The sequence below is a fragment of the Mus caroli genome, unplaced genomic scaffold (assembly GCF_978045245.1).
Source record: "Mus caroli unplaced genomic scaffold, Mus_caroli_1 scaffold_13, whole genome shotgun sequence".
Lineage (NCBI taxonomy): Eukaryota > Metazoa > Chordata > Mammalia > Rodentia > Muridae > Mus > Mus caroli.
In genome coordinates, this window is record NW_028227268.1 from 119,596,538 (window position 1) to 119,618,024 (window position 21,487).

General features: G+C 48.4%; 1 protein-coding gene across 3 annotated transcripts in view; it reads left to right on the forward strand.

The window, feature by feature from the left end:
• The first annotated feature begins 541 nt into the window (after window positions 1-541).
• Osbp2 (oxysterol binding protein 2) overlaps window positions 542-21,487 on the forward strand; it is a 174,273-nt gene continuing 153,327 nt past the window's right edge. For all 3 annotated transcript variants that reach the window (XM_085829153.1, XM_021177839.3, XM_021177838.3), the window contains exon 1: window positions 542-1,202. In XM_085829153.1, the coding sequence (XP_085685279.1) occupies window positions 568-1,202 (635 nt within the window). In that variant the 5' untranslated portion in view covers window positions 542-567. The remainder of the gene's footprint in view (window positions 1,203-21,487) is intronic.

Consider the following 21,487-nt stretch of genomic DNA (forward strand, 5'->3'; position numbering starts at 1 on the left):
GAACTCTCTAGTTAATAACTCAATGATGCTCTCGGAGCATCTACTCTGCCAAATGTGCCTCATATGCACCATCTTATTACAGCCTTTGAAGGAGGTATTACCTTCATTGTATAGATGAGCCAACAGAGAAGCTTGTGGAGTGGCTACAGTTCCCACAACTAGGGATAGGGCCTAGGCTGGATTTCCTCAGATCGGACTCCCAGGGTTTGAGATTTGCTGTCCACGACCCACCCATTGCCCAGAGTTGCGTGGCGAGCGCACCGCGTGGCTTTCATTCACTATTGTTCTCCCAGCGCCTGGCACAGGAGGGACAGCAGCCTGAAGCGTGGGGTGCCTTCCACATCGTCTGCCTAACTCTTGGCCCACGGTGTTCCACCTTAGCCAGAGCGGCGGAGGGACCCACGCGCCCCCGATCTCTGTCGCTCACGTGAGGGCCCCACCTATCCCGCCCACTCCTCCACCAACCCCGCCCGGCTCCGCCCCGCCACTCCCTCCGAACAGGCCCCACCCACTCCCGCCCCGCCCCGCCCCCACTCCGCGCTCTGGCGAGCTCGGGTCCACAGCTCTATGGGGAAAGCGGCCGCTCTGAGCCGAGGCGGCGGCTGCGCTGGCCGCTCCCGCGGGCTCTCGTCGCTGTTCACGGTTGTGCCCTGCTTGTCCTGCCACACGGCGGCGCCGGGCATGAACTCATCCGCGTTTGGCTCAGGGCCAGCGCCAAAGCCTCAGCTCCAGCCTGTGCAGGCACCAGAGCGGGAGTTGTTGTCGGAACAGGTGTACCAGCCAATTTCTGAGCCGGCGTCGAGATCCGAACCTGGGTCCCAGACGACGTCTGTGCCAAGGCCTCCAGGGGTTGGGCAGGAATCGGAACTACAGGGCTTGTGGCCGGGGTCAGAGAACGGCACAAGGTCTGTGTCCATCATCAAAGCTTCGCCAGAGCTGCCAATGCCGTCCCCGCTGCAGTCAACAGTAGGGAGTTTGCCCGTCGCCAAACCTGAGTCCAAGCTGGTGCCAAAGACCCAGGCTTTTCTGCGACAAGGACAGGCGAAGATTTCTGTCGGGACTCCGGTGTCAGGGACTGGTATCCAAATGGTCTTACCACCTCCGGACAGCTACAAGGGTTGGCTCCTCAAGTGGACTAACTACCTGAAGGGCTACCAGCGCCGTTGGTTCGTGCTCGGCAATGGCCTGCTGTCCTACTACAGGTACGGAAGTACCGAGGTGGGACATCTGTGGTTGGAGGGAGGTGTGGCCGGCCTCGACTGTAGGGTGGGTGTCACCATAACCCTTCTGAGATGTTTGCATGAACTTCTGTAGAAGTAATGCCTGTCAACTGCCAAGGGAAGATGTGACCCGTGGACATGGCCTCTGGCAAGCTTGAGTTTAAAAGGATGAGTGAGGAGACGGGGTGGAGTAGGTCTTTTGTTCCCCTCCTGTTTTTGGTAGTCATGGAACCAGGGGCTGCGTCCGGTTCACTGTGTTCATGGAGGGAGGCAGCTAGTGAATTCCTCCCTTGGGAAGGTCTGTGGGTCCCACCTCACGTGGTTACTTCATTTGTTTCCTACCTTTGCTGACACCTGCTGGTGGCCAGGCCTTGGGCTGGGACTCGCTGATCCACAGATAGAGCAGACACAGTGTGTACCCTCTGGAACCCCAAGTTGACATTTTGCAGCAGATAATGCTTTCCTGTTACCTTGCTCATTCCAGAAGTAGCTTGGGTTTCAGAGCCGCAGTCTAGCAGAGACAGAGCTGGCACCACCTCCTGCTAAAGCTGGACAGAAGTGGGAACTTCGTTTCCTTTCTCACTAGCTGCTTCCTGGGCATTTAAGCTTTGAGATCTCAGGTCGCTCTAGATGAGAGGTTCTCAAACTAAGTGGGGTTGCTGCAGCAGTGCCCAGGTCTCCTGCTGAATCCCTCCTGAGATAGGCCTAAAGAAAGCGCCCTAGGGATGACTTTTCTAAAAGTTCCCGTGTGAGGACCATGAGGCTGCTCCAGAGTCACTCTTCAAGAAGGCCTTCTTCACTGTTAGATTTTCCTGCCATGTTGTTGGCCAAAGCTTGGGTTTCCTTCACTAATAGAACTTCAGGTTCTGCTGAGCCCTTTGGAGACAAGGCGCCCGGTATGGCTGAGAATATTCGTGCTCCACTGGTTAAATGTGGCCCTTGCACCAAGTTGAGAGTCACGGGCCTCGTTCACTTTCAGGTGGAGGAGAAGCCAAGATGCGTCTGAGTTGCCCTACTCACGTAGTGTCTCGGCTGTGACCCAGAACACACTGTCCTCAGGGTTAGCACACCAAGCAAGCAATAGGAGACCCTTCCCAGATGGCGGTTTTAATCTATATTAACATACACTCCAGCTAGGCAACGCTCTTATCCAGCTATGCAATGACAAGGACTATTTTGTGATTTGCTGAGTTATTTTTCCTTTGGAGGCAAGGGGGCATAGCGTCAGCTGTGGTCATGAACTTTGTTTTCTGTTACATTCATTCATTTCATCCCACTGGCCGCGGTGTGAGGAAGGTTCCCATGTCATTTTATTTCACAAGGGAGTATTTTGAGGCTGGAGAGGAGGAGAAAGCTTTGTCATCTGGTCACCTGCCCAAGGCCTGCGGCTCTTCAACGATCTCACCTCCAAAGAGCTGACTCTTCTGGAAGTTTGAGTACTAAGAAATAACAGTTTTATAAAAAGTGTTCAGGAGCCTGAAGTTGGACGCCTGAGACTGGAGGGCCCGTTCCATGGTCGTACCAGTGTATATGCATTCTGGATTCCAGCCTCCAGGACTGTCTGTGTTTAGTGGAGGTGCTAAGCTGTGGAGGTCAGCATAGGATGTGTGGCCTCGCTTCACACTGGACTCTTGTGTTTGCATTAGAAGAGCCAAGGTTTCTCATAGTCTCACTTCTTCCAATAACTGGAGAGTTGGCCTTTGAAGGATGTGGAGTCTGAGCCACCAAGAAAACATTCTTATCACTTGCTGACAAGATTGTAGAGATAAGCTCTGGTTTGGAAGAGGAAAAGGGAAAGCTTCTCTCTCTCTCTCTCTCTCTCTCTCTCTCTCTCTCTCTCTCTCTCGTGTGTGTGTGTGTGTGTGTGTGTGTGTGTGTGTGTGTAAGACCCACTTCTCTCACTTCTGTTGTTGTGTCATTGAGATGTTTCTAGAGTCCACATGGGCACAGTTATTGTTGCTTGGGTCGGCTACTGGAATGAATGGTTCTGACACTTATCCAGCCTGTGTTCTCAATTTCACATAAAGTCTGTTGGGAAGGGGAAACGGAAGGAGCTTTAGAAGCTTGCCCAAGTGGCACCCTGCTCACTGTGTGTCCAGAGTCAGCAAACGCCCCTTGGAGGAGCTGGGTCAGCCGCTCCTCTGCTCTGCTGTTTAGAGTTTCCAGCTTCCTCCACAGCCTCTCTGCTTTGCTGTCCCCTCTGGTCTGTTGATCTCTTTGAGACAGTCTCCCTGCATAGTCCAGCTGACCTTTAAACTCATGACCTTTGTGCCTCAGTCTCTCCAGTGCTGGAATTACAAGTCTGTGCCACTATCCCTGGCTTCCCATCCACACTTCTGATCTAAATCCCATTTTTCAGTCCAAGCACGACCATCCTGCCACTGAGCTCAAGGCCTGAGCCCCTTCCAGACCTGTGGCTCATGATCCTGTCAGTACCAGGACACTTTCCTAAGTGCTCCACTGTAGCCTGTGTGCCTCTGTGTGTGTGTGGTGTCCCCTTAGCCTCCTTCACAATCCTGCATTTCTGTTTGTATTCAATAGCTACTGTCTCAGTAGTTCCTCACAGGACAAGATGAGGTCACACTGTCTGAGACTATTTTCTTACCTATGACCTCTTTTCCTTAGGGCTGTGAGGGGCAAGGTCCCCTGCCCAGGGGATGTGGCTGAGAAAGAAACAGTGCATCTCTCTTGCAAGTTTCTCTTGGGTGTGGTGGTCCATTCCTTACTCCCAGTGTCTGGGAGGCAGAGGCAGGTAGATCTTTGTGGGTTCAAGGCCAGCCTGATCTATGTAACAAGTTCCAGGCCAGCCAGGGCCACATAATGAGACTGTGTCTCAGCAGAATAAAACAAACAAACAAACAAAGGTCAAACTCTTAACTAGGTAAAGCTGAGTGGTGGGAGAAAATATGGGATCATCTTTTTCCTTCTTTGAATAACATAAACATTTTACTAAGGCACAAGGCCTTTAGAAATGTATCTCCAGACAAGCCGTATAAAATGGTTGTCAGGACTGTGTGTTCCAAGTCAGGAAAGGCATCCCTGGCATCAAACCACACTAGTTGTGAGGTTGTGATTTGCTTTTGTTTTTGTTTTTGTTTGTTTTGTTTTGTTATGTTTTGAGACAGGGTTTCTCTGTATAGCGCTGGATGTCTTGGAACTCACTTTGTAGACCAGGCTGGCCTCGAACTCAGAAATCCACCCACCTCTGCCTCCCGAGTGCTGGGGTTAAAGCCTGGCTGAGGTTGTGTTTTTTAACATGCTTGCTCTGGTTTAGCCAGTTGAGCTTATTCATATAAACAGCTAAACAGAGATGGACCTGGCTGAAGAACATATTCTAAAGAACTAATTAGCTGTTGATTATTTATTTACTGGGCGAAGGGGAAGGCATGCCAGGCCTGACACCCACGTGGAGGTCAGAGGATGACTTTCAGGAGAAAATTCTTTCCTTTCACCTTGTGGTTTCACCCAGTCGACCTCAGGCCACCAGGCTCGGCAGCAGGTACCTTTTCTGACTCAATCATATCTTTGGTCCTGTTTAGCTGCTTTTTAAAAAAATTGTTTTTTTAGATTAACTTAATTTTTATGTTTTACCTGTATGTATGCCCACATAGCACATGCTTGCCTGGTACTCTTAGAGGTCCAAAGAAGGCATTGGATCTCTTGGAACAGGAATTCCAAATGATTGTGAACCACTATGAGGGTACTGGGACTTATACTCGGGCCTTCTGCAATAGCTGTCAGTACAGCTGTGCTCCTAACACTGCTATGAGATCCTCACATGAAAGGAGAGGGGAAACAGCCCATGAATTTAAAACAAACCAACCTCTCTCTAAAAATGTGAAATAGAAATACCCACACTCCTTCCAGATTCCCTGACAACTACCTTTACTCTGAGTGCTTTATACCTGAGTCATGATGCAGAGACAAAAGTATATGCCATTGCGTTTAGACATTTCACAGTAACGCAGACGACGGGATAGCCTTTGCCCGTGCTTTACAGCAGTGACTCAGAACAAGACAGAATTGCTCATGTGCATGTCATCACCAAAGGACTGCAGATGCCTGCTCTTTTACTTCGAACTGTTTCTAAGGCATTATTTATTAAATGCAAACAACAGAGAAGGCAGTCTTGGCAGAACAGAGGTGGCACACACTTGGTCAGACTAACTCACATCCAACTCTTAGTGTGGAGCCTGGTCCATGCTCCTGCTTCTACTGTTTGCCATCGTTAGTCTTCCACAGATCTGCTAATGAATCATGTGGGGTAAGAGCAATGAACAAAGGCTTCAGTGGCAGAATTTGTGTAGATCTTCAGGGTTGGGGATCACCTTTCAAAACATCTAAACATATTCTTCCCAATTTAACCAAATTAGTCTGCTAATCTGCGGCACAGCCATACCTAATGGATACAGCTAAAGTCATGAAGCCAGCACAGCTGCTTGACAAAGATCCAGCAACGCTGCGCCGCATGATGCCATCACCGTTGTCTTTCACTTTTGGTCTTGATTTCCATGTACTGAGTGCTTTGGGAGCTTTTAATATTTGTACAACTTGGGGATATTGGATTGATGGGAAATTTCTTATGAATCATTTACTCCGTCTCCCAGGAGTACTGCTTCTAAGCTTCCCCAGGAACACCCTGAGCGGACTGCCCCTCCTGCCCCTCCCGCCTTTAGGGAGATAGCACTATCTAGCTCTACTTGAAGGTCTTTCTTAAGCCCTGTAGGTTGTAGCTCAAAGATGTCAGAGATCTCCTTGTAAGGCTCTGACTCCAAGATACTGTGCTTACTCAGAACAAGATAATCAGAACAAAGCAAACTTATAAAGTTAACAAGATTTGGTGGGCTATAGAAGTTGGCAGCAGATCAGATTAAAAGTCCCTTCTTACTGTGCACTCAGGCAATTACGCTGCCTTTATGATTGGGGCCCACATTATGGTATCTCCCTTGAAGAAAAGATACAGCAACAAAGTTAGATTGGCTGGAGGTATCTCTGCCCTACACAGGGGTTTATATTTATGGACAAAGAATGGTGTGGATAAATAAAAAAAGAATAAAGCTAGAAAAGTTAGCTTGTACAGGGCCACTGTGGTGCTGTATGACCAAGGAACAAAAAAATACCAAGATTAGACATACAAATTCTACAAAAGTATAAACATTTTCATGCCAAAAATTGAATAATAACTGCAGGAGCTTTGGCCTGAAGATTTTTTTCCTTGGGCCTAATGACAATTAGCAATCAGCCCAGGCTGGCTTGGAGATTTTCTGTCTAGTGCCCTTGAAACCAAATGAGCTACCAGCCTGAGAATGTGCTGTCATGCTTTGGAAAAGTATGCTGCTAGAGTCTTAAAAGTTGGGCTATGGCGTTGATGATGGAAAACGATTATAAAACATAACTCTACTCTGTCACTGATTATCGATGGTAAACTAAACTTATGATCAAGAGGCCGTTGTGTCTAGGGATAAAAATGATAGGATTTCTGTTTTGGGACAACATGAATATATCCCTGCCTACTGAGTTCTGTTTAAGTAAAGAAGCATTCTGACTGTCAGTCAGTCAAGCTACAAGATTTCCCCACCCCCACCCCTCAGACTCCCATACCTGATTCATTCTTCCCTTGCTGAATTATCTCCTCTGTGGACCTGGTCATGGCTGGGGCTGCCCCCCTGCAAACTTGTGGTCACAGAATAGAGTTGAGGTGTCTCCCTTGGGTATTCTGGAAGGAAGAGCTCAACCTCAAAAGTCTCTGCCCCAAAGAGGGAATCTTGGGGACCAGCAATGACAACATGAAAATAGAAATAGGGGTTCTGCACTCTCCAGTCTTGGTTTGAATGTCAGGGTCTGGTTCCAACAGCAAACACTGGCTTTTCCCATGGGCCTGTGAGGCAGCCTGGCCATCCCATCAGCCTGTTTTGTACCTAACAGTCAACAGATGGGCCCAGCGACATTCCTGTTAGCAGGAGTCAAAGGATGCTATTTGTGAATACTGTCACGTGTCAGTGGTGCTTCTGGGAGGTGTGGGTCACTGTGCACAATTTTACTTCTTTCCAACAATGTGGTAAGATATAAGATGGAGGCTGAGGATGCCTAGCACCCCTAATTACGCGTCTCCTCTGATACTGCCCAGGAACACAGCTTCGCACGCCAGTTTGTTGTCGTTGTTCGTTCCTGTTGTAAGCATTTCATTCCTACCTCTTGACTCACAGAGAACATTTAATAAAATGAAATTAGGGAAGAATTCATAAGTGATACAGAATTTTCAAAGGTATTTGTCCCAACAAGTCATAATAGAAAAATAAAATCACCAATATGACCTTTCTCATATTCATAAACTTGAAGTGAGGCAGAATCCTGTGTGTGTGACATTTGTTTCTCAGAGGATGATTTCAGGCAGAAACATTTTTAAAATTTTTTTATTGTCCATTCTGGTCTATCCTCAGAAATGGCTAAGCTAGTTAACAAGAAAGACCTCAAAGCATTAGGCTAGACCAGTGTTTTTCAACCTGTGGGTTGTGATCCCCGGCCCCAGGGGTTGCCTACCAGATGTTTACACTGTGATTCATAACAGTAGCAAAATTACATTTGTGAGGTAGCAACACGTAATTTCATGGTTGGGGTTACACACGAGGAACTGTATGTATTACGTGGTCTCAGCATTAGGAAGGGTGAGAACCACTAGTCTAGATCTTGGAGGGAAAAAGGCAGCATTCAAGTGAGAATACAATTTAAATTCTTGGAGCTGGAGAGTTGGGTCAGCAGTTTAAGAGCACTGATTGCTCTTCCAGAGGTCCTGAGTTCAATTCCTAGCAACCACATGGTGGCTCATAACCATCTGTAATGGGATCTGAGGACCTCTTCTGGTATGTCTGAAGACAGCTACAGTGTACTCATATAAATAAAATAAATAAATCTTAAATTTTTTTTTAAATTTTCTGGCTGAAGACCTTTGCATATTTGATAAGCCAGACACACTTCAGAGTGGGCTCGGGTAACAAAATGGCTCGTCCAAGGCATAGTAGCCCCCCAATGAATCATGCGCTCATTTCTCTCTCTAGTGAGCTCAACTTTCCAGAGCCAACTCCTGTGGAGGTCGGGCCCAAGAAAAAGAGTATCATTTTTGATAATACTTAGCTGATGAAAGAGGAGAGCCAAAAGCCCATCTACAGTAAAGCACCTTTGGGATTGTGGCGCTTACATGTCTGTGGGTTAGGGCATCGAGGCCCCTCCAGGAAGCAGCCCCATCGTGTGGGATTCACCTGGAATCAGTTTGGCATGCTCAGAGTTTCATGCATTAAGAGGCTGAGAAGGAATACACAGCCATGCATGTGTGTGACCGTGACAATGTGAACATGTTTATTTGAAGTGTTTTTGTGTAACAGTTAGCATAAGGCTGCTGCAGAGAGTGAGAAATGGACAGGGAACGTTTCCGAGGTGTGCTGCCCATGCCAACATTTTGAACAAGTTCTGGTGACAGGAACTGTAATTTTCTCCATGAAACCTCCTCTGAACTTTCCTCTTTCCATGAATAGCTAAAAACCTGAGTCATGCTGTTGCCTCCTCCCTCCTCCCTCCTCCCTTCATACCAGATGGAATGAATTTCCAAGCCTGTGTGCCTCTCCCATAGTCCCTGTCTCCACCCTGATGCCACATCATGGCTTTAGTCCGCTTTCTGCTTAACTAGCACCCTGGCTTGCAACCGCTGTCCTGGTCAGTGCCCATGGGCATCTCCAAGACAACACAGGAGGCTCCTTTCTCAGCCCAAGGTCTATGCCATGGGCTGCTCATATTCAAAACTCCTGTCTAGCATGCACCTAAATTCTAGATTCCCATAGGGCTTCAGTGTATACCACATTGTATCAACAGCGTGAGCATCATTGTCAATTAAGTAACAGCAGGGAGCTCCCCTACCCCGCTGTAGCTTTAATTTTTCAAAGCCAACTTTTAATGGTGGTTCTTAAATGCTTTAACCTCCCTTTAGCCCGCCACCCACCAGAGGTAGTGGAAAAGAAATGATATGGGTGGGGGGATTGGAGGTGGGAAGTGGACCTGTTTAGAAAGGTTCTTTGGAGCTAATCCCATCTGTGTTGTCAGGAAATCAGTAGTTCAGTTCACAGGTTATCAGGGGCAGCTCCATCCACTCGCAAATACTTCACAAATATACCAGCAATCTAGTTCAGTAGCGTCAGGTTAGCAAACGGAATCAGCAGCGGTGGTATGACCTATCAGAGACAGTTAGGCCTCAGCCACTGCACAAGTCAGCAGGAAGGACCAGGGCCAACAGGAACGCCAGCTCTTTGCTGTGCCTTTTGCAGCTAAGTGAAGATCGTCTAGACCAAGAAGCATTGCAAAGCTAGCTATGCAAGCCCTTCTTACAGTCGGGAGTCATATTTATACTCCCCCCAAACATCACATGCCTCAGCACATGAGTCTGCCTTAGCAAACTCCACTTGAGTCTGTATCCGCTGACAATCAGCCCAAGTCCACAGAAGTGGCCAGAAGCCACCAGCACACCGCCAGAAGTTTTTTGATGTATTTCTCTGTATGGAGTCCCAACAACACAGTGTAAGGTGGATCGATACATTCGTGTTGTTAACAAAGAATCCTTCATCACATGTTCTTTCACCTGCTTGCTTTGGCAAAACATCCTTTCACCTGTGTCTGCTTCAGGAAAATGTTCCTTCATGAGTCTGCTTTAGTCTTTCACACCTGCGACCACTTTAATGAAATATTCCTTCACATGTTTGCTTTCCAAAGAACCCTTAAGTTTCCATTTTACCCTACCTCCAAATCCAAAGCTCCAATCCAGACTCCAATCCAGGGCTGGTTGTAGAAGCAGGCCCTTGGAAGAGCGAGCAGCCTTGAGCCTGTGTGTGAATCCTTGTCCGCTCAGGTGTGGAAATCCTCCTCCTTACAAACCTCAGTCATGCCAGGCATGGTGAGGGCTAACCCCCACTCTGCTTCAAGGACAGTGAATATCCTTGAGTGTCCTTGAATGTCCTCTCAGCCTTGAGTGATAGGATTTCCTTTTGCTCTTGATCAAATCAAGGCATATGCCAAACTATATCGGTGACTCTTATGTTGCTACGACCAAAAGCAACTTTCAGAAAAAAGCCTTTATTTTGGTTTATGGTTTGAGAGGTAGGATCCAGACCATGTGTGTACATGGGGACAGCACAGCAGCCAGAGTGGGAAGCTAGCCCAGTACACCTTTATCTACACACAGGAAACTGGAGAGAGCAAACTGGAACAGGGGTGTGGCTATAAACTCCCAAGTGACATGCTGCCTTCAGCAAGGCTCCTTGTCCTAAAATTTCCATAACCTACCCAAGCATCATGGCCAACTGGAGGCACAGTGCTCAAATACACAAGCATATGAGGGTGCATTTCTCATCCACCATACCAACTTAGTAGGGTTCACACATGGTCTATCTAGTCCTTAGCTCTCCATCTGCCTCTTCTTAATGGGAAAACAAAACAAAACAAAACAACAACAAACCAGCCAAGGAAGGCTAAGAAGGAGAGAAGGAGAGACAGCGGACTGGGAGGGGAAGATGTAGTTAAGAATGTGAGTGAGGTGCTGGTTGTTTATCTCAAGTGGGAAAACAGCGAGGGAATCAGGCAGGGCTGGAAACTGACAGCCCTGAGCCAAATAGGCAGCTCAATTGCAGGCCCGGAGTGCTGAATGACAGAGCAGGTGTCACCCCAGAGATGTGGCTTCAGGAGTCTGGGGCCTTTTCTTTTGTATGAGAAGCCTCCCCACGCCTCCATTAAACTATTTTTTCCTGTGAATTCTGATCATTGAGCAATGTTTTGCTCCTCCTGCATCCTCATCCTGTGCCATACCTCTGCATATTTCACACCGATTTGACTCCTACCGTTTGACAGCATTCTTGGCCCACTGCCTGAAACCAAATAGGAGCAGATGGCCTTGCAGAGCTGGCAGGGGACACTGCCTGCCAGACTGTGTTGTTCTCTGATGGAGCTGTGGGCACTGCTCTGATATGGGGTGTGGCTTCCCTGAGTTCACCGAGTACACACAGCACTCACTGCCTGGGCAAGCTGTCCCCCTCCAACTCTTCCTGGGTGTGGCCTGCCTCCCATCCCCTCCATAACTGTATGTCTTGTCTTGTCTTTTCTCTTCTTTTTTTTCTTTTTTTTTTTTTTTTTGGTCTTTCAAGACAGGGTTTCTCTGTATATCCCTGGCTGTCCTGGAACTCACTTTGTAGACCAAGCTGGCCTCAAACTCAGAAATCCACCTGCCTCTGCCTCCCGAGTGCTGGGATTCAAGGTGTGTGCCACCACGCCCACCACACCCAGCGGTATGTTTTCTCTTATTCTCCTCGGACTTCACACCAGCCATTGCCTAGGATAGAGGGTGCTCAGTACGTAATGCCAAAATCTTGGCCTGGCAACAATACCAAGGTCATCTGGGTGTTCCTGGGTTGGATCCACCCCGTCCCTTAGTAAGGCTCTGGAGGAGTCATGCTCAGGATGAGTCTGTGTAGTGGCATTTGGCCACGCACACTGTTAGCGAGGCGTGGGCTTCCTCCCCCACACCAGAGCAGAAGTGTGTCTTTACCATGTAGGGTCCTCTGGGATGTCTGGAACTTTGGAGACTCTCAAACATCAGAGAAGTGTTTTTATAGAGAAAACATTTCATGGGCTGGGCTAGTGGTACAACTTAGCTATAGTGTGTGTGTGTGTGTGTGTGTGTGTGTGTGCACTTAGCATGTGTGGTGCCTTAGGCTCAATCTCCCGAGTCAAAAAGCAATCAAGCAAGAAAAAAGTGCTTTGTGATATTCATCTCTTATGTGCTATAAAGACCCAACACTCGGAGGCTGAGGAGATAGGGAGGTGGCTCAGTCAATAAAGTGCTTTTTGATTCCCTAGAATCCCCATTAAAAAAAAAATCTGGGCATAGTGATACAGATTGTAATCCCAGCATTAGATGGGTAGAGACAGGTAGTTCCTTAGGATTTACCAGCTAGATTCCCTAGGCTGCTTGGTGAACTCCAGGTGGACCAATGAGAGAGATCCTTTGCTCACAAAGTAGATGACAGCACCTAAGGTTGGCCCCTTGCCTTTACATGCATCTGCACATATGTTCACCCGTACTAACACAAGTTGTGGGGGAGAAGGAAAGAGAAAAAAAGAACTCAATATTCAGCCTGAACAATTTCAGTAGCCCGAGAGGAGCATTGCAGTGGTCCAGGGGGAGAGTCCTGGGGTTTCTGGGGGAGTGAGGTACATTACCTGAGAGAGGAGAAGTCAGGATGAGGATGAAAAAGAGGGAGGGGTCCAAGATGAAGGAAAGGGTCCTGGCTGGAGGGTGTGTGTATGGGGGCCAGCAGGAATGGAGAAGGGTCTAGGATGTGTGTGCGGTACTGAAGGTCACTTGAACCCAACACCCAACCCTTGACAGAGGGAGGGAGGTTCGGAAGTTCTTTTGGCTGAGTTCTCAGTGAATCATAGAGCATGGAGGGGGAGGGGAGAGGGAGGGGAGGAGGAGGGCATTCACCTCATGATAGGAAGCAGAGAAGGGCCTCCCCCAGTGACCTACATCCTCCACACCTTCCCCCATACCCCAGTGAGGCCACCATGAATGCATCTCCAGCTTCAACTGTGAAGCTGCGTGGTTGACTTGTGTTAAGATGAAGCCCGTGGGGGTGGGATTTCGTTTTGGATGTCTGTTGTAGTTCATGGTTGTAAGAACCTTTAAAAAGCAGAGGAACAGAGGCTCCAAATCTTCCTTCTGTCTTTAGGGGCGGGGCAAAACAAAACAGAACAAAGGAACCAAACTGTTCTGCCTGAGTTTAAGGCTTTGGCTTTTGGAAGAGAACTTCAGTGTAATGTGCAAAAATTTGGACTGAACCAGGCCCGCTGTACCTCCCTCCTTGTAGCACATTAGATTTAATAAAGACCAAACCTGAGCGTCCTGTAATGGCGTCTGTGGTGCTCACACGTGTTACTCCCATTTGATGACAACCCAGAGAGAAAGGTGGTGAAACTTATGGCTGGCACAGGTCCTGGAGCAGCAGCCCTGTAAGTGAGTGTCTGAGCTGAGGTCTCATCCCCACTGTGTGGTGCACACCCCCTGCTCAGAGCCTCACCTTAGTGATGGAGGCAGCGCGCTTCCTCTAAACTCAGAGATCTGCCTCCCTCTGCCTCCTGAGTGCTGGAATTAAATGTCTGCACCATCGCTGCCCAGGGCTACTTTTGCTTAATTTTTAAAATCAGTTGTGTGGTGGTGGTGGTGTGTAGGACTGCAGTCTCCATCAGGTGTGTGGTTTGAAGATGTTTCTCTCCTGCTTTGTGGGTGGTCTTTGCACAATTTTTTTGTGTGCCATCATCCACCTGTCTGCTTCCTTCTGTTGCTTCTGTGTTACATCCTGGAAAAGCCAAGTCTCAAGCCAGCCCTTTCCCCTGCATTTTCTTCTAAGAATTTTATAGTTTTAGATCTTGAATTTAGGTCTTTACTCCATTTTGAGTTGAAAAAAAATGCAAGCCTGTTAGATGCAGGGCCTTAAGCATTTGCTCTCCCCCTGAGCCACACCCAGCTCCTGAGAAAACTTTTGCAGACTATCAGATAAGGCTCCAGACCCACCGTTGGGGAAGCCAAGAGTCCCAGCACTGGCACATCAGAGGGCCTTAGAGCACATACTTGGAGCCTCCTGAAAAGCTCCATGCTGGTTAGAACCACACACCACTGCTCAGGGCTCAGCTGCTCCTTCATCCTCTAGGACAGAGGGGTGGGGTGGGGCATAAATCCAAGGAGACAGATCTCTAAAGTCCGTTCTCAACCCCCCCTTTCTCCCTCCTTCCCTCCCTCCCTCCCCTCCCTCCCTTTGTGTTTGTATGTGTGGGGTGTGTGCTTGTGCCTGTGGAGGCCTGGGGTTGACCTCAAGTGTTTTCCTTGGTCATGCTCTATAGTAAGGCTGGGTCTCTCACTGATCCAAAACCTCACCTATTCAACCTAGCAAGTCAGTTTGCTCCAGGGAACCCCCGAGTCCACTTTGCATCACCACACCCACCCTGCATGTAAGTGGATGCTAGAGAGATCGGAACTCCGGTCCAAACTCCATGCAGCAGGAACCTTACCTCCTGTAAATCTCTCTTCATGATTTATCCCCTCCCCCCAACTTTTTTTTTTGAAGTGCTAGGGACCAAATCCAGGGCTGTGCATTTGATGGGCAAATCCTCTCCCCTCAGCCACATCTTCATTCCCCCAGTGTGAGTGAGCATGTGGGTGGCAGCCCGTGAGAAGGTGGGTGGCATCAGAGGCAGACTCCCAAGCCTTGGAACATTGCTGACAGACATGAGCACTTCGTGTTGCTTAGCATCTCCTTTTCACCTCCTGCCCATCTGTGTTTATGCAACCATGGCTGACCATAAGCCATAAGTCTGTCTGTCCAGCATCATGCCCTGTGTACCTCTTCCTCTACCCCCACACTCCAGTGGCCACGGACTCTGTGCATGCTGACAAAAGACAGAACTGAGCCCTCAGCACCCTGTGCTCCTCGATCGGACAGCTTTATCCCCACAGGCTACCAGGGATAGTTTTAACTCAGCTTTATAGCAGCAGTGGGTTGGTCTTGAGTGCCTGCAGGTGGCCGAGGCAAAGAGGGGACCAGTGAGGTGTATCATTCCGCCATGATGGCAGAGGACGGAGGAAGAGTAGAGGTCACAGCAGCCCTCATTCTGGTCCACATTTCACTCTGACAAATCACAGCTGATGGCCCCATCCTTTGCATCTACTCTGCTCTAGGGGTTGATCCTGCAAAGCCCAGCAGCGGTCACACCCCTAGGAAGAATCATCCGCCCCTAGTAACCCTCAGCTGCCCCAGCTCTTGTTCAGGGTGGACCCTCACGGCCCCGCCCCCACTCAGACCAGACTCATGCACTGACTGGCTTCATCTTGTGTCAATCTTGTGCAGATGACCACAGCTGCTGTGCGTTCATGAGCGCTCTAGCTGCTTCACAGCCAGAGGACAGCCTTTCACTGCATCTCTCCCCACCCTCTGCCTCTTTCATTCTTCCCACCCCCTCTTCTGTGCTGTTACCCCGAGTCCTGGGGTGGGTGTGGTGTAGGTGTCCCATCAGAGTAAGTGCTCAGTAGTCACTTGGGCTCAGTACTGTAACTAGTTATGAGTCTGAACTGGCTGCATTTGGTAACATGAGAGTTTAGTGTAACCGCAGTGGTGCTTGAGCCCCGGGCCTGAGACCTCCTCAATCATGGGCTTTTAAAGCCCAGGTTTGCAGGACGAGGCTCAAATTCTCTCCTCTGAGGGTGCCTCGTGTTCAATGATTAAAGCAACAGGTTACCCCTATAATCATCATGCCAGCTTGTACCTGTGGACACACCTTGCAGCAAGTCAGTACTGTAAAATGCAGGGTCCACTGCTGAGTGTGCCCACTGCTGAGTGTGCCCACTGCTGAGTGTGCCCACTGCTGAGTGTGCCCACTGCTGAGTGTACCCACTGATGAGAGCCCATGGCACCCATACACCTTTTAGTACCATGAAAGCTAGCCAACAGGAAGGAAGTTTCCAGGTTGATTTCTCTATGCCTGCAACCAACATATGTGGTGTCTTTAACGATAGCGGCTTACCGTCTACTAATGGTAAAATCCAAGCTTGGTGGCAGTAGCCCGTGCAGTTTGGGAGGCCTCCTTGGCACATAGCTTGTAGGGAAGGAGATATGCCACACCTGGTACTGAGATTTCCACTTCAGTTTTCATAAAGGTTTATTTATCTTTATTTTATAGCTATCCGTGTTTTCCCCATATGTTTGTATGTGCACAATGAGCATGAGCTGCCCACAGAGGCCAGAAGAGGGTGTCTGGTCCCTTGGGACTAGAATTATGGATGATTGGGTTCTACCATGTGGGTGCTGGGAATTGAGCCTGCGTCCTCTGCAAGAACAAGTGCTCTTGACCTCTGAGCCACCTCTCCAGCCCGAGTTTCACAAGGCTTTTCCAGGATCCATTGCTTTAGTAACCACACCCGTCTCTTCTTCCCCATCCCTTCTAATGCCTCCTGGCTTAGCTCTTTCTATCCCGGGATCCCTGCTCCAGACTCTCACTTCACTTGTACTCTACCATCCCCCTCCCTCGGTTTACCTGCCCCTATGACAGCTTTCTAGCACCCAGGCTTCTGCGTGTGCTCCAAGCCCCCTTGCATCACCAACTACACACTGCACAGAGGTACCATCGGTCCTGGGAAGTTGATGAGCACTGGGGTACAAACATGCTGGGACGAAACCCCAAGCTTCCTGTGTGATAGGCACGTGCTGCACTCCTGCCTGGAAGAGTCATCCCCACTGACACCAACCTCTGAGCACAATAGTGGCTCCTGTGACAGAGAAGTCTTTCGTCTCTAGGACAAGCCAGTGTTCCCTCCACAGCGCTGGGTGTTGAGCTGAGCTGGGGACCTGTCCTGGGATGTTGCTGTCCTATCACAAGGCTGGATTGACCCTGTTGAGAGAGGTTCTTTCAGTGTCTCTGTGAATTATTCAAAATCTAGAAGCTGAAGGCAAAAAGCATTATTTCCTGGTTCCTGTGAGTAAGAAATTCATGAGTGTGTGGACAGTTGGAGTATTTTTCTGGCTTGGACTCTGTCATGAGGCCGATTCGTCCAAAGGCTTGACCGAGGCTGGAGGCCGCACTTCTAAGGGCAGTGACTCACGTGTTTGCAGAAGGCCTCTGGCTCTTTCCCTGTGGTCTCTAAAGGGTTGTTTGAGTGTCCCCTCAACATGGCCACCAGCTTTCCCAGGGGCACGGATACATGAGAGAGCAAGGCAGGAACCATGAGACGCTTACCCAGTGAGTGCAGTATCCTTGTGATCACACACGGAGGTCTGGCTCAGAGAGAAAGGAAGGCTGCAAGCCTCCACAGCCTTCTTTCTTCTCACCAGTGAACAGTCCTGCTTTGCACATTGGAAAAACCAAAGACCCCTCCCCACCCCACTGCAAAGTCCTTGGTAATTGTTTTACCAGTGAAAAAATGCTTCAGAGTGCCAAGGGTGTTGCTAGGAATGAACGCCTGTCGCTCTGTCACCCTCAGTCCTCTTAGCTGCCACAGCTCTGGAAAACAAGATATGGTGAAGGACGAGAAGGCACACTGGAGGCTTCTTTGGGAAGCGGCCACACTGTGCACTGACCTATTGTAGTTTTGGGATCTTGTCAGGGGGCGACCCTTTCCTGTGGCACACTTCCCTATCTTTCCTTCCTTCAGTCTACATGGTGCAGGAAGGTGAAGTTCACAGGTGTGCAGTGCCATGGGAACCCAAGACAGTGGCCTCCCCAGAGGCTTGGTCCCTGCTCTAGATGTAGGGCCCAGCCTGGTCTGAGCAGCACTCAGGGAATGCTCTTCTGACTGGGAGCAGATGATTTCAGTGCACAGCGTGAAGGCCGGCACTCGTGAAGGCCTTTGGTTTTACAGCTGCTCCTGTATTTTGACAGTTTAACTGTCATTCGTGTTTTCATTAAAGCTTCATGGGAGTCACCTTTACATTAGATTACTCCAAGTAATATTAATGTCATTCAGTTAATACTAATGCAGCACTAGAGGCCACTGTGTGTGTGTATGTATGTGTGTGTGTGTGTGTGTGTGTATGTGTGTGTAAATTCCTGAATAGGTTATCCATAAGCTTATGGTGTAACATATACACGTGATTGTTCTCAGTGTGTTAAATTTGGAATTAAGTATTTCTTTGGTTGATCTGAGTTGTGGCATTTCTACCCTCTGGCTAGGTAACTGATTTCCCCCCATTTTCCTTGCTTGGTCTATAGTATTTTCTCTGATTTGTTTTCTTGCGACTCATCTTACAGGAAGGGACACAAGAAAAGCAGAGCTTCAGGGCACCCTGTAGGAGGTGACAACCACTGCCAAGGTTATGTGATAAAAAAAAAAAATCTGTTCAACTATCCTGAAATGTTCCCTGTAGGAGAACCCAGAGTCACAAGCCCACGGCTGCACTCAAAATAGAGCCAGCACCGTGCCCTGGGGACCTTGCTGGTGCCTTGTTTTTCATCCTGAGAGGCTTAGTGAGCAGGCTGGATCCTGAGCCTGGGACTCAGGAGGCCCCGCTTGTCACCAGAGTCACTTGGCACCACTACTCTTTGAGCAAAGAAGATTTTAAATATTATACTTATTTTAATTATGCAGATGTTTTAAAATATAAAAGTAGCATATTATATAATGAATCCCTTGTTCACATCCCCTAACCACCTGTAGGTCTTAGCTGTCTTCTCAAGCTGTGGCTCCCACACCTCCTGTGACTTGAAGCAAACCTCGGACATTTGAACTTTCACTGATAGATGTTTCCATATGTGTCTCTTTATTTATTTTTAATTTTCAATTATGTTTCCTCACCAGTCCTGTATGTGTATGGTATATCATGCATTTTATGTCTAAACATAATAGTAACTTTAAATGTTGTCATATATCCTGTTAATATTAAATTTCATAATTGCTTTATAATTTTTATTTTTTCCCTTTTCCATTTACCTGGGTGTGAGTGTGGTGTGCATGTGTGGCCATATGCGCATTTGCACATCTTTGTGCACACATGTATGTGCATGTGCATATGACAGCTGATGTCAGAAACCAGCCTCAATCACCTTCCTACCTAGTACTTGAGTAGGGTTGAGCCCAGAGCTCACTCTGACATAGCCTCAGTGGCCAGCGTGCTCAGGAGATGCCCTCGTTTGCCTCTGTGAAGCTCTGCACTCCAGGCCTCGATCCTTCACAGCAAGCCGTTTAGTGGCTCAGCCATATCCCCAGCCCCTAATTTTATTATTTTTTTTACAATTTCTAAGTAAGATCCGCACACTTGCATTAATGCTTATCTTCAGATTTGTAGATGATACCTCTTAAAATTGAAAATAGACTTTTAAAAACCATATATTCTGCTCATGATTTCCCCTCCCCAAGCCTCTCCCAGACCCTCTCCTCCTCCCTGAATCTATACACATTCTTTCTCTTTCTCATTAGGATACAAACAGGCACTTAAAAAAAATATAACAATCAGATAAAATTAGATAAAATAAACAAGAACAAACCAGAAAAGTGGAAGGTACTTTTCACAGTTATTTTTATTTTATGTGCATTTATGTCTTGCCTGAACGTATGTCTGTGTGAAGGAGTCAGATCCCCTGGAACTGGGGTTATAGACAGTTGTGAGCTGCCGTGTGTGCTGGGAATTGAACCTGGGTCCTCTGGAAGAACAGCCAGTGCTCTTAACCACTGAGCCATCTCTCCAGCCCCAAGGAAGATACTTTCAATGATGATATAGTTTTAAATTTGGAGGAAAGTTAGAGAAATAATGTGAAGAACTCCCGTGCGTTTCATTCAGATCTCAAAGGGTTAATATGCTGCCTGCCTTATGTCTGTGCTGGATTTACATGCAGTACTGTTTAAGAGTAAGAAACCGTGGGGTTCGTGGGGTTCGTAATCCTTTCCCCTTCCTTCCTCACTTCCTTCCTCACTTCCTCCCTCCCTCCCTCCCTCCCTCCCTCCCTCCCTCCCTCCCTCCCTCCCTCCCTTCCTTCCTTCCTTCCTTCCTTCCTTCCTTCCTTCCTAGACAAGTTCTGACTACGTAGTCCTTGCTGGCTCTGAATTTCCAGTCCTTCTACCTCCGCTTCCTGAGGGCTGAGATCACTGCATCACTGTATGGGGCCCCATGGTTCTTTACTCTTTCCGTGCATATTTTTAAAAGGAGGGCCATTTTCTTCATGCCACATCACAAGGCATGACACAGTGCTCCAACTACCCAACAGGCCACCTTGCATCCACCCTCTGCCCCAGGGTCCCAAGTGCAGAATCCAGTGCAGGGCCATATTCATTTTAAGTAGCTCCATTTTTCCTGTTTCTCTGATCTTCATGATTTTGACATCCCTGATAACGACCCGGCAGTGACTGCAGAGGCCCTGGCTGCGGGGTCTCATGCCGTCTCCGTGTGTTTAGATTTGGGTCCTGCATTTTTTGGCAGGAACACTGCAGAAGACAGCGCTGTGTCCTCCTCAGCACACCCTTTCTTCAGGAGGCACGTGACACTCATTCCCTGTTCTATTATTAGCGTGTAACTTATCACTTGGCCAGGGTGGTGCTTGGCAGGTTTCTCTGCTACAGACTTAATGAGTTTTATGATTTTTAATTGCTAAGTAATTAGTGTTTTTTAAAGGCTTAGGTTTTGTTTTTTGTTTTTGTTTTTAAGTCAAATGTATGCTGTGTGTCTGTGTGGATGTGTACTACAAATATATGGGTGATGCAGGTGTCAGATGCACTGCAGCTGGAGTCACGGGCAGCTGTCAGCCCTGTGGGTGCTGGGAATCAACCTTGTGCCCTCTGGGAGAGCAGCACACACTCTTAACTGCTTATTGGTCAGTGTTCCACAGGCCTCAGGGCCTGGCCGCTTGGGAGGCAAAACACTCGCTTGGGGAGTTTGAGCCTGAGTGCTGGGTTTCAGGGAAGCACCAAGACTCTGAGACTCCTGAGACTCCACTCCAGAGAGGGGAAGGCAAGCGCAGTCTGAGATGTGGGAATACCAGAGCTGATTGGGGGTGGGGAGGTGTTCCTGGTGATTGTTCTTGGCAGCGGTTGTCTGGGAGTGCAGATGGGCCTTCTACTGGAGATTTGGCTGTGGCTCTGCAGGTGAAGGCCTTTTCCAGGTTCCCCAATGGCAGTGGTAGATGAAAGAGACAGTCCATGTTTATCTATATCATTTATTGGCTGTTCATTGTGGAAAATGGGTGCATACCATACCAAACCAACTACTCAGGGTGGACCTGAGATTAAATAACTTTTGCAGGGAGGAATGTCTGGGAAGGGACGCTTACTGGCTAAGCTCTCCAGGCCTCTAGGTACTTCATTAGCATGGAGGGCCTAGGTGACCACAGGCCACGTTTCCTTATGTGGGGAGTGTGGCACGTGTTCCAGGCCAGGAATCTGGTAGGGAGCAGGGGGTCCGCCTAAGTCTCAGGTGTGTGCCCACCGCATCTTTGGGTCTTAACCCGCTCTACCTACCAGGCTGCCTGGCATGCTTTTACTGTCACACAACTGCCAAGCCGTCTCTTCTGCCCAGTAGGTGTTTTCAGAAGCAGACACACTGAGGCTACGTGGACTCCCATCTCTTGACAAGCTTTTCATCATAGGCACTAGGATCCATCAGCTTTGCTTTGATGACTGTCAATATGTGATTTCTCAGTCAGCACCACCTTTCCCCCATTTCTCAGTGTCCTGTATCCTATATTTATTTTTCTATTAGTTT